This window comes from Lagopus muta, chromosome 14 (genome assembly GCF_023343835.1).
Source record: "Lagopus muta isolate bLagMut1 chromosome 14, bLagMut1 primary, whole genome shotgun sequence".
In the NCBI taxonomy this organism is placed as follows: domain Eukaryota; kingdom Metazoa; phylum Chordata; class Aves; order Galliformes; family Phasianidae; genus Lagopus; species Lagopus muta.
The window spans coordinates 14,698,227-14,711,428 of NC_064446.1; the positions used below are offsets into that span (position 1 = coordinate 14,698,227).

The window sequence follows — 13,202 nt, forward strand, 5'->3', positions numbered from 1 at the left end:
TACAGCGACTGTTACAATAGGAACAGTTTGTCAGGAGCGAAGTAAACGGTTTTCAAGTGTTTAAGCTTTTATAAAGCCCTGGGTGCTTGTCAAGAGAAGGACTTCTAGCATATGGCCTGGAATTGTTGCAAACTTATTTTTGTTGCCTCCTGGTATAACCTAGCAGGGCTTTGCATGTGAACCCCAATAAAGGTCTGGGTTCTTACTGCTCCATCAAAGGGAGGAGGAAGGCAGGGAGCAGTGGAGCCCTGTCGTGGCACAGCAGAGGGCTGGCAGTCTAAATCGAAGTGCTCTTCCCAGTGAAATAAAATAGCTGATCCCAATGACTGTACCAGTTTCTCTTCTGTGCTCTCTCACACGGGCTCTGTCAGAACCAGGTTACTTATCCCCAGGCTTGGTGTACTCCAGAAGAGCTTTGATATTTTAAAAGTTCATCTGCCCTGAAGCAGTGAGCCATTCTGCATCTCTGTAGCTGATTAGTAGCATGCTTACAAGGTATAAGGGTTAACTTCACTTTCTTGGGTGGGAAACTGCATGAGAGAGTACTTTCTTTAAACAGTTGAACAATCCCTATCAGAAATAGAAATATGATACAGTTTTTCCCTATGTTTGACTTTATTTCTAGTTCATCCATGGTGTCATTTTCACTTGTGAGGTATAGGAACAGAAGCTGGGGCGGCTCTCCTTTGAATTCTTCCCTCAGACCTCCAGCCCTGAGGAAATGCAGCTTTTCTTGGTGTTCCACAACAAGAGCATTTAGTAGTGTATAATATCACCTTTAGAGAACTCTTCCTATTTTCTGTTCTCATTTTTCTCCATGCTGCTCTGCCCTTTTTATAACCCTTTAATATTGTCAGGAGAGTTGCATTTTGACACTTACCTGTAGATGTAAAGCTGTTGCTTCTCTGTAAGAAGTGACATTCGTTCCCTTCTTTCTCAATGTCAAAAATCATTGCTGCTGTATTCTTTTAATTGCAAACCTTGAATGCCCTTCTCTGTTTTCTCAGTTAGCAGCTCATTTCATAACTTACAAAGCCAGAGCACCCCTCTCTTTCACGAGTTTTAATTAGATTAACAGTAAGACACACAAACTGAGTTTTAAAAAAAAATTAATAAGAGTTAAACAGAACACCAGATGGCTGTGTAAATCCTATTTAATGGAGAACTGGAACAGGAACTTTTCTCATAAATGTATTATTAATAATTAACATATGGAGGATGCTCCAAGCAGAATACTCGTGGCTATATTAGATTATAACTTTTTTCCTGCATTGCTCACAGCTCTTGTCAACTGCTGCAGCAACCTCAGTTTCCCATTCATTTGCTATGAGGATGCAGTTTTGCCCTGTGCCGTGTCTTGTATGCCAGCTGCAGCCCAGGGAGCTCCTTGCTATTGCATGGGACCCCAGTGGCTGCATCCATGAAGCAGGCAAAAGAATCAGCCCTTGCTGTCAAAGTCATGGGAAATCTTCCTAATGGCTCTTTCACCCTCTTTGAAACAGGGTGAAGGTTTGGAATTTCCCATGGGATAAATCCTAAACTTCTCTATCCCTGTGGTCATAGTGTGCACAGATAATGGTTTAAGCAGGGCAAGGCTGTGTTTTACCATCCAAACGTGAGGTCCAGACAGGAGAACTTCTCATGGAAAAGGTTTTCAGGAAGTTGGCTTTTTGCTTTGCTTTTGTTTAACTCCGGTCATTTTTTTTCAACTACTGAATTTCAGGAATAGCTGATTGAAGTCATTCACTGATGGTTGGGGCCATAGCGGGGGGGTGAGAAGTGTCTCTTGTCTCCATCACCAGAGCCAGCTGAAACTGTAAGGAGATTTTGGTTTTATGTGACAGTAGAAATACCCTGGTCGTTCTGGACTCTTACTTTTATCCATGTAATTTTCCCTGCACTTTTACTTGTGTTTTACAGATTTTTAAGTGATAGGGAAGGAGTTACTTTCCTTCCTTACGGAAACAATTTTATGTCTCTATTTCATTAGCAAGGTTCCTTCCTCCCACTAAATCTGTGGCTCTGATGATATCCATTTGCCCAGATGTTTTAATTTCTTTTCCAGGATGAATCTCATTTTGTTATTTCCTGCCCATAAATTCATCCTCTCAAGGCTCAAATGAATCATATCTCCATCCTGAGTGGTGTTTGCAATATTCCCAATTTACAGTAATATGCAGACTTAATTATTTTCATTTGCAAAGTGCCGCAGGGTCTTAGATGTCCATGAAGGCATTGATGAGAGAGCAGAGGAACGCATCAAATCTTTTGCATGTGTTTCCATCATAGATAAAAGAATTTAAAAATTACCTTTATTAATATTAAAATTCTGTTAGAAAAGAACAATTAATACTGTGTGCTATAAACCTGACCTTGTGTGCCCCCAATTCTGGCTTCATTTATCTCCCCACAGGCAGTTCACCTGCTAATGTCTTTGGGACAGAAAGTCAGATGGGGATCAGTACAAACTCTCAAAATAAGAAGAGGATTCAGTATTTCAAATTGAAGGCAGTTTCTAAATCTTGTTCCAATTTGAGCATTTCCACGAGTAGTGACCCAAGCTGCACCTCTTCTATGCAGTATTCTTGTCACATATGCCTGTGGATATCCAGATTTAATAACTTTTTTGAACCGTCTACTTCATGGGGAGGGGACTTACCCTACAAGAGTCTCTCCATCAACTCTGGGAGTGAAACTCACTGTGTTGGAGGTATTAGAATTTGAGCACTGTATCGGCAGTATATCAATATTTCCTTGTCATTTGGAAAAGAGTTGACTGGTTCTCTTGAGAGAAGAGGTTATAGCATTTTAAAACTATGCCCACTGTGGTCGTTTTCTATACAGGCACCCAAGGGAATTTGTTCTTCGATAGCTTTTTGTTCTGGCGTGCTTTCGGATGAATAGGTAAATATGGATTTCCATGTGGTTCTGATTCTGTAGAGATAGGAGAAACCTGGAAGGCTGGAGGCTGGGACTTTCACTTCATTTGTTTGTCCGATAAATAGACTTATTTATGCATGTGAAACAAGAAACTTAGCATTAGCAACAAATCTCTTCATAAAACATCCAGCATATTGGAATATGGAACTGGAGATTCCTCAGAAACACCTCTGAACTTGTTACCCTGTAGGGAAAAAAAATGTTTAGCAAAAAAAAGAGTCCCTGCTCTTGAATAAAGGAAGCGAAATTGAAAATAAGCTATGGAGAGGTTTAAATTAAAGAATGTCTTTAAACACCACATTTTCTAGTTTTATACCTCAAATATAGCACTTAATTTTAAAAAGCATGGACTGAAAATATAAGTGAGAACAATAACAATGAAATCTTTCTCCATTGCTAAAAGGATTGTTAACTTTGTGTTTTTCACTCGGCACTGAAGATTATTTCTGTCAGCAGGAGAATTGCAATTGAAATGGTCCTGGCAGCTTTATTTACACCATTATTTTTGTTTTCTATTAGACTAATTTGTTTTTATTTGGCTTTATTTTGTGTCTGTTTAATGTTTTGTGCCTAGTCAGACCCAGTTTCCATTTGCATTGCTCATTCTAATGGGACTACACTGTCTCCTCTATAGCTGTGCACTGCATAGGTGCTTTGGGCCGTTATGCCAGCACTGGGCTGTCCTTCACTACCTTAGCTCTACTGCTTGTTGATTCTGCAGAGTGCCATCCCAATCCCATTAATGTGCTCACTGATTTAGCAGAGAGCAGAAAATCTATCCTAAATGTCATGCTTGTTTTTATAGGGCAGACTGAGTTGCATGAAAGGTGTGTGGTTGCAAACAGTAGCTATGTTAAGGTTTAAAGTGCTAAAAATGAGGATTTGGGATTAGGTAACTCGAGTTAATCAGCAAATGAATCCAGATACTGGGTTTCCATAATATTTATAATATGTGAATGTCTTGGGATTTGATGCAAGCATGTATTTCTCCACTCTCAAATTGCTCTAATAAGTTTTCTTAGTTAAGAAGGTCCATGTAAGAGGCTTTCCAAAAGGCATATTTTATTACTAACACCATATTGACTACTTTTATTGTATCTCTTTAAAGTAACTGGGACTGAAGCAGCACAATTAATTTTTATTTTGTTCTGATAGTTCTAGGTCATTTGGGCTCTGACTGCAAATAAAAACCTTCTCTCTTTACTCTAAGGTTTATACCTGTTTGACATGATACCAGATCTGAATATACACTGAGGCAGTCATTTAAAAAAAAAAAAAAAAAAAATCATCTGCAGGATGAGTGAGATCCTCATGAATATTTGTGATACCATTAGGCAGTCAAATCAACCCCAAGGAGAGAGGAAAAGCTGCAGCAATCCTCAGGGCAGGGATGTTGCCTTGCTTCATGTTGTATCTGCAGAAACTGCAGCAGCCCATGTAGAGTTAGTTGATTTCCTATGGTCAGATCCCTTTTGTGTTATCTGCTGAGTTTTCTTTCACCCGAGTTGAACAGGGACTCATTAAATTATTTTTTGCTCTTAGGTGGAGGAACTGAGACTGGCTGATGTGCTTATCCCTGTAAGGTTATTCTGGTGCAAATGGTTTTAAAAATGTGGCCTGTGGCCATGGGTAGCAGCTACAGGTAACTGAAGTGTGTCTCTCTGGCAAAGAGGATACCAACCCTTAGCATGGATATTTACATTGGAACTTCACTTATTGTTTGTAATGAATAAATAAGATGGCAGTGATGAGTCCAAGTAATTTCCAATCTTTCTTAGACTTTCTACAGCTTTACTTACTTTATCAGGCCCAATTAGGCCAATGAAGATCCCACCACATTTACCCTCTGACAACTTCATTTGTTGTAATTTAACAGCGCAAGTGTTGCAAAAAGCAAATTCTTTTTCCCACTCTGGGTCATGAAATTAAGTTGTCCTCTCCTGCTTTAAGGTCTCTCATAACAATTTCTTCAAAACTAAGCACTGTTTGCTCACTTCAGGGTTCGGAGAACACAGTGTAACATGAAGAGAAGGTTTATGTGTGTCTATATTGGCATTTTCTTCAACTGTGTGTTTCCTAGCAAGCTTCAGTAATTTTGTCTGAGTTACTTCATGCCCTGTTCTGCATTGGTGAAACAGCTCTGTAAGCGGAGGGGTCTTTTTTTGCCAGATCAAAAACCTTTCATATATTTCTCAAAAAGATTTTCCAGGATTTCCAGGGACAATGTGGAAAATTGTTGTCCAGTGCACTATCTAGAGTGATCTCTGAAGCATCCCCTTGTTTTGGACTCTTTCAGTTCTCACCAGAGGCTTTGAGGATGTTGTTTTCCATATTTTAAGTCAACTTTCACTGAGGGTTTACTCCTCTGTAGCACAGATAACTTTTGGAGCTGTCAGTACTGTCGTGTCTTTCAGAAGCTCTCAAAAATGCCACTTTATTATTTAAATAGTTTCTTCATGCTGGCTGGTAATTTTTTTTAAAAGCCTTTTTAACTTAAAAATATACATGTACCCCATAGGTTGAAGAGGAGTGTTGTTTGTATGACTTAATAAAAAAATATGCATAGTGTAAGATAAAGCCATGACCATCTTTTGGTCTGTGTGTGGTATGGGATCAGAAAAGCTGTTGCAGCCATTTCTGAATGTGGAAACATTGCAAAGCACTTTCTGTGTTTATAATGCTAAGGAAAATATTAGTGTAATATCTAATTTGATGTCTGTGGCCATTCTCTGAGAAGAGAGAAAGTTAAATAGCTCTTTCATGTCTTTGAAAATCTAAGATCAGTTTCTGATGTTCTGGGTTGAGAGAAGGCTGTTGTCCAATGGTTGCTGTGTATTTCATTAACATATGACAAAGTATATGTAGTGAAAAACTGTACTGCTATTTGTAAGCAAATAACAGATCAAAATCTGTTCACACTCTTGTCTTCTTCTGATTTTTTTCTTTATTTTTGTAAGAATCAGACTGAGATGATTACCATCAAAGCTTTATGCCACACCGACATTCTTTATTGTCTTGTACAAAACACGTTATTCCCATGAATTTGGCTTTATGGCAATCCCTTCTCCATTTCCCTGTATCTGTATTTTCATTCTAGCTGTTCCCAGACAGAGTGAAACAATGAGCATCTTAAAATGTCTCGTGAATTCTCTGAAATGCCAACCAGCAGAAGTCTTTGACTGCCTGATTGCCAAGGGCAACTGGATCTCTTTGAATCAATTCTCCTAATATGTGAATAATGATGGTGGGAGGAAGCCAGGAAGCCTGGCTGGTGCTTGGTCCTGTTGTTGCAGAAGTCTGCATGTCTACCACTGCGTCTTTCCTTTCTCTGAGCCATTAAAGCTGATGTTGATTTCATCCCATCTAAAAAAGGAAAAAGAAAAAAAAGAAAAAAAAAACTTATGAGGAGAATCAGTTCCTTCCATGATTTTCGGCTGTTTGCCAGAAGGGTAATTAGCCTGAGCAATCTTTCACTGTAGTACTGTTGTTATTAGTTTAACCTTAAACTCTAAGTGCTTGTATGATTAGGACTGATGATTTATATTATATCTTTTGAAAAAACTTTTTCTGGGAGGGAGAAACAACTTGAAAGCATAGCAAGTTGTTCATATTTCTAGGAAATCTTCCTCAAGATGGAAGAGGCTAAAAGTACCTATCAGATTCCTTCACCCCGAAAGGTTTAGTCACAAAAGATAGTTTTTCTTTCCTTTTCTTGTTCTTTTCGAGAAATGTAGCCTCCCCGCTGCCCCAAAGCCTAATTCATCTGAAGAAGTGTGTTTTAAATGGTTGCTAATGTGCTGTTAAAGATGGAATTGCACTATTCCACAGCCATCCCAATTACCACGCTACCATATTTCACTCTGTGCTAGCAATGAAGTGGGCATTAAAAATCACAGTAACCATTTTGTTATTGTACCATCGTCTAGAGAAAGGTCCATTATATGTTTGATGTGATCATTTTGTCAAAGACAATGAAGATCAAAGCACAGTAGGAACTTGTAGCATCTGCTTTTCTCCTCTCTCTCTCTCTAGCCTTTCCCCTTCTGTCTACCTCCAGAAAATTCTGCTTTTTGAAATAGTGGAGGATTTTGCCTTTCCCTTCTCAGCATATTTAGTCACCCACCAAACCCATAAATGAAACGTTCAGTTATCTGAATGCAATTAGCCACATATCTATTTTTCATCTTTTCTTTCAGTTATTTTGCCTTTTAATTATCTCTCTTTGTTATTAAAAACAGTCACATGCTAAATTCAATCACTCTGATGAACAATATGAAATAAAGAAGTTCAATCTTTTATAATAATGCTCTTCTGTGGGATCCAGTGATGCTGTGATTTTTTTTTTTTCCACCATTAAGAAATTGCCCTTTTCAGTTGTCTGTTGCTCACCTTTTCTTTTTCTCCTGAACAATAAACTGAAGAACCTCAGTTGTAAGATACAAAATTTTGTACTTTCTGTTCCAGAGCACTTCCTTCTGCTTCTAAATTTGTTGTTTCTCTGATCACTAAAGAATGAGCCATCATTTTTGATAGATAATCTGAGATAAAGCATTTGAAGTTGCTCACTGCAAAATACCAGCCAGACTTCTTACAGTTTACAGGAGAAGAACCATGCAGAACGGTTCACTTTGGGTCAATATGCAACAAATATAAACAGTATTACATTGGTGTTGTGTTGAGCTACTCCTTCAATGGCCTCCTATGGCTTTAGCCATTTATCAGAGATTTTTTTCAGCTTCTAGCATCAAAGTACCTCTCTGCTTCTTTTCTGTATCTCAGCTTGGACTGTCTGAGCTACAGGCCCTGGCCCCAAAGAAGTGCTTTGTCCTTACTGTTTACTGTAATGCATTGGGTTTTGTCCTGATAAAACCTTTATCTAGACAGAAGACCAAAACTGAAACTCATTCTGCCAGTAGGTGGGGACTTGGGGAGGTTAGTCTGCAGTTCTGTTTTTTGACACCAAAAGCTATGTTGGATGACAAAGACATGTCCTGTGTTTTTCTGTTGTTGGATGCGTTCAGCAGATTGCTTGCCAAAAATCTCATTCTCTTCAGATGATGCTGCTAATATTCCTTTTCCTGTTTCTTTTACAGTTTGTTGCTCACCCTAACTGCCAGCAGCAGCTGCTCACCATGTGGTATGAAAACCTCTCAGGCTTACGACAGCAATCCATAGCTGTGAAGTTCCTGGCTGTCTTTGGGGTTTCCATAGGCCTGCCCTTCCTTGCCATAGCCTACTGGATTGCTCCCTGCAGCAAGGTAAGGACTTCCAATGGTTCACGTTGTTTACTTTGATACTTAGACTCCTATTCTTTTTCTGTAGTTGCTGTAAGTTCCTCGCTTCTTCTGGACTCATTTCTTCCCCTTTCTCCTTCTTTTTAATCTTGTATTTTCAGTTATAGTGAAGCATTTACTGTGGCATGTGTACCTGAAACTGGCAAGACACAGAGGACAGCTTAGGGTTGCAGAGAAGGCTATAATTAATCAAACAATCTTTATGGTTTTGAGGGAAAAGATGATGAAATTTGGAAAATTTCCGTATTCCTAAATATGGCTGTGCTCTGTCTCAAAGCATCCAGTGGAGCAGGAGTGTTTTGCCAAGGCTTAGAGATCACAGGACTAGGGCCAACCGCTGGCCTGTGTACAAGCTTGAGCTCTGTAAGCAGACTTCCATCCTGATGGAGACAGCTCAAATGAGTGGAGATAAATAGATGTGTGGCTGACTGATAAATAGCTTTTTTTTCTCACTACTCTTACTGAAGGAAAAAGAGGCGGCAAGGGAGAAATTTATTTCACGCTCAGCAACATCATCCTTACAAGGTAGACTGTTTAGACTGTTCTCAGCAAGAGGATTATCAAAGGTACTTAAGTCTGATAGAGATGACCCCTGGCACTGGTAATTTACTCTGTCTTGAAAGCAGTTTCTCATGTTTCATTTAAAAATCCAGCAAGGAATTGTCTAAATTTGCCAAACCCAAGAAATTATAGATCTGTGGGTGGATGTTAAGGAAACACTGTAACTTAAAAGATTTATCTGTAAGTAAAACTAGACAAACCTTTTGAAAACAGTCTTCCAGGGCATCCAAGATGATAAAACATTTTTAAGGCTTACAGTCCTACAAAACAAGTTCTTTCTCTTTGAGTGCTTGAGAATGCAACTTCATTTTGTTTAGATAGGTATCAACATGTGAGCCCATAGATCTTATAAATACTGGCCAGGACTCCAGAGTTCCCCATGGAGAAGTGCGTGTGAAACCAGGGCTGTGCTGTGGTTGGTTTGGGTTAGGTGACAGTGGGAATTCATGTGGAGGTAATGTTGACTCCTTTGTGTCAGAACTCAGTCTAGCAGGGATTTATGAAGCTGTTTAATTTTCTTCACCTCTGTTGAATGTGCTGGGAGCTGGCACACCGGTCAACAGCAATGTTTTTGGTGTATTCCCAGAACTGCAGGCTTTGTGTTTGAACACATAAGTAGGTGGGGGAAAAGGTTAGACTAGAAATAAGCAGAGAATTTAAATGAAAAACATAAAACCAACTGAGCAAAAACTCACTCAAAACCTTGAAATAAATTGCAGGAAAAAGAAGAAATAACTGAGAAAGGTATTTGGTCTTTTAATTTCATGAGGTAGGCATATTAAAGTTTAAGATAATAAAAAAATTGAAATATGGAACAGCACAATTTTCCCTTAAATTTTCTTTTTTTGTGTGTGTGATTTTTTTGTTACACAAAATCTTTTGTGCATTCCCATTTTTCAATGTCCTGTTTTTGTAGTGTTTTTTTTTTTTTTCTGAAAGAGAGAATCTAGCCTTCTATCCTAAAGTCAAATTGGAAGTTATTTCAAGAATTGTCTTTCAACAAATGGTTTTCCATCAGTCAGAACAATGCAGTCTTGATTTTTGGTTTTTCTGGATGTTTTCCTCTGCAGTTAAGCTACATTTTCTACAATATGTGTCACGCTTCTGCTATGAGCATAGTACTGAGAATAGAGAAGACCTATTCTTTTTTGCAGTTTCTGTCTTTATTAGTTCCTATCTCATGGAATTAAGATTAATTTGCATTTGGAAAACTGTTTAACTCTCACCCTTTATATACTTTCTTTTTCACCTGTCTGTAGGCTTTATTATTTCCCTATGATGCAGATAAGATTTCAAGTCATGAAATGAGATATTCTCTTAAGAATGAAGCTTTGTATTGGCACACTGTCAGCATTTCTGTCATCCTAACAGCAGCAGTCAGGCATTTCCCTGCAGTCTGCATGTGATGTAAGATGAAATTTTGATTTAATAAAGAAGTTGATACATTCAAGAATGACACACCTGGAGTTTAACAGTATCGCGGTGCATGGAAAAGATATCTTAATGTCATAATGCATTATGCTGAGTGGAGGAATTGCTTTAATCTCAAGTCTCTATTTTTCTGAGCTCCTACAGACAAGAGAAAACGTCTAATTTTTCAAAAACAATTCAGGCTTCAGAAGAAAATGCTTCTTTTAGTGAATTGAGAGTGGGAATGGGCCGTGCATAGGCTGCAAATGCACTTAGAATCTATATTCACAGCTGTTAAAATTTGCTCTTTAAAAGCTCTTCCAGGCTGATCACATAAAGAAATACTTGAGGTTGTTACTGTATGGGACATCTACACTGGAAACATAAGGTGGTCTGCTGCAAGTGTGAATCTAGTCAACACCTGCCATAAATACCTGCTGAGAGCTAACATGCACCACACAAGGTTTTGAAGCAGATGAGTGAACCACTGTCATCAGTGTTGGGATTGTTTTTAATTAATTTCATTTAATCAGAAGACCTCCTACATCTGCCATAACATTCCTAGCAAAGAGTAAGGAAACTTGGACTTTGAGTCAGGGCAATATTCACTTTCCTAAACACATACTTATGTATCTTGGTAAGAAGTAAACTTGCTAATAAGAGCTCTTGAATAGAATAGGTTGTGTTAGAAAGACTTTCTGATACTTAGAAACATACAAATTTTCCAGTAATTTATGGCATAGACAGAACGGAATATCCTGGTTTTGACACTTCAAAATTTCAAGAAGAGGTCATAAACAGGCTCTATTTATGTTTATGTTAGACCTGAATAGCCCTGCTTTTAAAGAGTCCTTTTGCTGCAATAGCAAGAGACTTGCATTCCATTGAAAAGCTCTTTAACCAAGGCTGTTGATGGAGCTAAATAAGGAAACAAAGAATTTCTCACTTTAGTCCTTTTTCACGTTTCTTATGAGATGTTATGAGCAAGAAGGTAGATATTAAGAAAATTTTGAGCATGTCCTGTTATCGAGAGAAATTAATCAGTGTGTAATACACTGCAAAAAAAAATCCCATGTGCTTTGAGGTTGTTGTGGAAAACCAATGTACAGTGTGGCACTTGCACTGCTGTGCATTGACATCTCCCTGGAATAATGGTTACTTAGGCCACAAAAAAATGAAAAAAGTGTTATTTAAACTGATTAGGAATAAAGTTTTTTTTAAAGAATAGAAGAAATACTGGTTGTAATGGAGAGGTCTTGGCTCAGATCATGGCTGCGCTTATTCTTGGCTTATTTTATTGGGATAAATCCATATGTTCTAGGGGGTGAATCTACAGATTTTGTGCTAATTTTAAGAGAAGACTTTCATATAAAGGTACATAAAGACTATTACAAAGGAATCTTTAAATGAAATGACATTTCCTACACATTGCTAATGAACCAGAAATTCAGAATTAATAAAAGATTCTAATATATTACTGCTTAGGATCTTGTAAAGAAGAGGAGAAGTGGGTACGTTGTTAGGTTTAATTTCATTTTCTGCTTACTACACAGGAGGGTTAGATAACATATGTGGGTGAATGGGAGAAACGATACTGACATGCACAGAAGAAGGCAAAAAAATCTTATCTTGTGTGTTTCATTTCAGTTGGGACGGACCCTCCGAAGTCCTTTCATGAAGTTTGTGGCACACGCTGTTTCTTTCACAATCTTCCTTGGACTGTTAGTAGTGAACGCTTCGGATCGGTTTGAAGGAGTAAAAAATCTTCCCAACGAAACCATCACAGATCATCCCAAACAAATATTTAGAGTCAAAACAACTCAGTTCTCGTGGACAGAATTGCTGATCATGAAGTGGGTATTGGGTAAGCAAAAACAAACCATTTAAAGTCCTTGAGGGAGATTAAAACTTAACTAACATAGCATGGTAGGCAGGGATATCACAAAGGGGGGGAGGGGGGAGGAGAAATAATCTTAAAAAAGATGAAGTTAAATTTCAGGCTGATTAAGGTATTCTGATTAAAACATAATCAAAAAAGACTTTGGTTCTGAAAACATTGAGTAGCTCTCAGCAAATTCCAACTTTGCTGTTTTTTCCATTTTCTGGAGTAATTTCCAGAAGCTGTGTGTTTGCTGGGGTTTCTTTAATCACTGAATCTTAAAGAACGTAGTATTCTATGCAGTCACAGTGACTTGCAGCTTCTCTGAGTAGGGAAAAAAGTGTCCCCTTTAGGACATGAACAACCAGCCTCTTTTATTACCTTGCTATGGCATCTTATTATAACTCACAGGACCTTGTTTACCTCATCTGTAAATTGGGTGTGTGTTGCTGTTTGCTTCTTGGAAAAGAACTCTGAGATCAGGTGATGAAAGTTGTTGGATAAATAAGAGCTGGATTTCGTCAAGTTCGTAGTATGAAACTGCTACTGGTGGGATAACTTTTTAAAAAAGAAATGAAGTTGCCTAAAATTTATAAAGCACAGATTCATTTGGATGAACCCTTTGAGTGCAAAACTGTGTCACATGCACAAGTTAAACTGTGTGGGGATTTTTTAGCAGATTCAGATGTATTACTTTTGCTGGCACAACTTATTCCTGGCAGGTCAGCTTCTTTGAACCACTAATCTCAACAAACTCAGAAAGATTTATTGGGAAATTGATCTTATCGACTCTGCAGAATCTTTATCTACCTCTCCTGTATTTATTTTTACTTTTCACCAGGATTTTTATTATTTTCTTGCAGTAGGACAAACAATGTCACGCTTCTATAAGTACTGATGGCATTAAATCCCTCTGAAAAATAGAATAGGGCTGCTCTATCTGATGACTTCCCAACCACCATTTCTTTGTTCCCTGTCCCCACAATAAGTGAAGTCCCATACAGGATATTAGACAAGGAAAAAAGCCTGAATAGATGCCAGACTGGATAGAGTAAGAGATATTTATAAAATGATATTAAAGCAGTTGGACAAGATGATTAGATTTTAGCCTAGGTATT

At 38.1% G+C, this 13,202-nt stretch overlaps 1 protein-coding gene across 5 annotated transcripts in view; it reads left to right on the top strand.

Moving 5' to 3' along the window:
* The window catches only part of TRPC7 (transient receptor potential cation channel subfamily C member 7), a 99,955-nt gene that overhangs the window by 64,366 nt on the left and 22,387 nt on the right, over nt 1–13,202 (top strand). For all 5 annotated transcript variants that reach the window (XM_048960605.1, XM_048960602.1, XM_048960601.1 and 2 more), the window contains 2 exons: nt 8,034–8,198; nt 11,853–12,069. In XM_048960605.1, coding sequence (XP_048816562.1) covers nt 8,034–8,198; nt 11,853–12,069 — 382 coding nt within the window. The remainder of the gene's footprint in view (nt 1–8,033; nt 8,199–11,852; nt 12,070–13,202) is intronic.